This window comes from Gavialis gangeticus, unplaced genomic scaffold (assembly GCF_001723915.1).
Source record: "Gavialis gangeticus isolate Ggan-Ray unplaced genomic scaffold, GavGan_comp1, whole genome shotgun sequence".
NCBI classification, from domain to species: Eukaryota; Metazoa; Chordata; order Crocodylia; family Gavialidae; genus Gavialis; species Gavialis gangeticus.
The window spans coordinates 9,142,766-9,144,136 of NW_017728997.1; the positions used below are offsets into that span (position 1 = coordinate 9,142,766).

At 41.6% G+C, this 1,371-nt stretch overlaps 1 protein-coding gene across 1 annotated transcript in view; it reads left to right on the plus strand.

Moving 5' to 3' along the window:
- CNTN3 (contactin 3) overlaps nucleotides 1-1,371 on the plus strand; it is a 172,989-nt gene that overhangs the window by 112,413 nt on the left and 59,205 nt on the right. Inside the window, exons 3-4 of the mRNA XM_019504736.1 lie at nucleotides 163-366; nucleotides 704-806. Of these exons, the coding sequence (XP_019360281.1) occupies nucleotides 163-366; nucleotides 704-806 (307 nt within the window). The remainder of the gene's footprint in view (nucleotides 1-162; nucleotides 367-703; nucleotides 807-1,371) is intronic.

Sequence of the window (1,371 nt, forward strand, 5' to 3'; positions counted from 1 at the left end):
ATATAAAGTCTCTACCCTACATCCAGGCATAGAAATATTTGAGGTGATGGACAATAAGTTGTGAGGCTCTTTATAATAGCCTTTTAGTTCTGTAGAAATGATAGAAGTCACCTAGTGCCTTGATGATCCTGCTTACCAATTTCTTTTTCTAACACACCTCAGAACTGTCGTTTGCATGGATCTTCAATGAATATCCATCGTTTGTGCAAGAGGACAGTCGACGATTTGTGTCCCAAGAGACGGGGCATCTCTACATAGCCAAAGTGGAGCCCTCAGATGTAGGAAATTACACCTGCGTGGTGACCAGCACCGTAACGAACAGCAGGGTGCTTGGTTCCCCGACTCCTCTGGTGCTGCGCACTGATGGTAGGACTTTGTTCTTCTAGTGGTTCTCATTAAAACTGCTAACTTCAACTGTGCATATAGAGCTGCTGATCAACACGTGTTAGTCACAAATGATGCAATGTCGCACACATTAAGAATAGTAGTTACTAATCAAACAATTTGTGCTGACTAGAAACTACTGTACACCTAAAGAATTTTTCCCCATGGGAAGCATGCATTGGCTCTTCAGTTGCTGTTTTTTAAGCAGCGTGCATTGGATGTGTGGCTGTTTTGAACCAAACTTGATGTAATGCTGAAAATGGAGGCAGAGCAGTGCCAATAAAAATTACTGGCCTTTTTCCTTTATTGTAATAAACAGGTGTGATGGGTGAATATGAACCTAAAATAGAAGTTCAGTTTCCTGAGACACTGCCTGCAGCTAAAGGTTCAACGGTGAAACTGGAATGCTTTGCCCTGGGAAAGTAAGTCCTTGCGTGCTTCATTAACCTTGCAGTCCTTAGGATTGCCACAGTTAAATTAGACAGCAGGTGAGGAGGTACCATAATCCTTCTGGGCATCATTTGTTTGCTGTTCCTATTTGGCCCTCACAGTTGTTGACATAAGGCAATTAAAAAGACGCTATTTTAATTTCAAAATGCATGCAGACAATACCACAATTTAAATGCGACTGCAAGGTATCTTGAACAAAATCATTACAATGGGACATTGAACTTACTCAACCTATTGCTACTGTGTGGGCATGTCTACATATTCCTTAATGCACAGTAGTTGCGCATTCAATTTAGTACTCACTTAATGAAGCACTAACTAAATGTGAAGTAACTACAGTTATTGCTCAGTAGTGTTGGTGCATGGGGGTTTTTTTTTTGTGACACTGCACAGTAGCCCAGTAAGACCTCTGAGTAGTATATTAGCACAGTTTTTGACTGGCATGCTACTGCACAGTGCTATTAGGCCACTGCATAGCAAGCATCTCATAGTTTCATAGTAGGGTCGGAAGGGACCTGAGCAAATCATCAAGTCCGA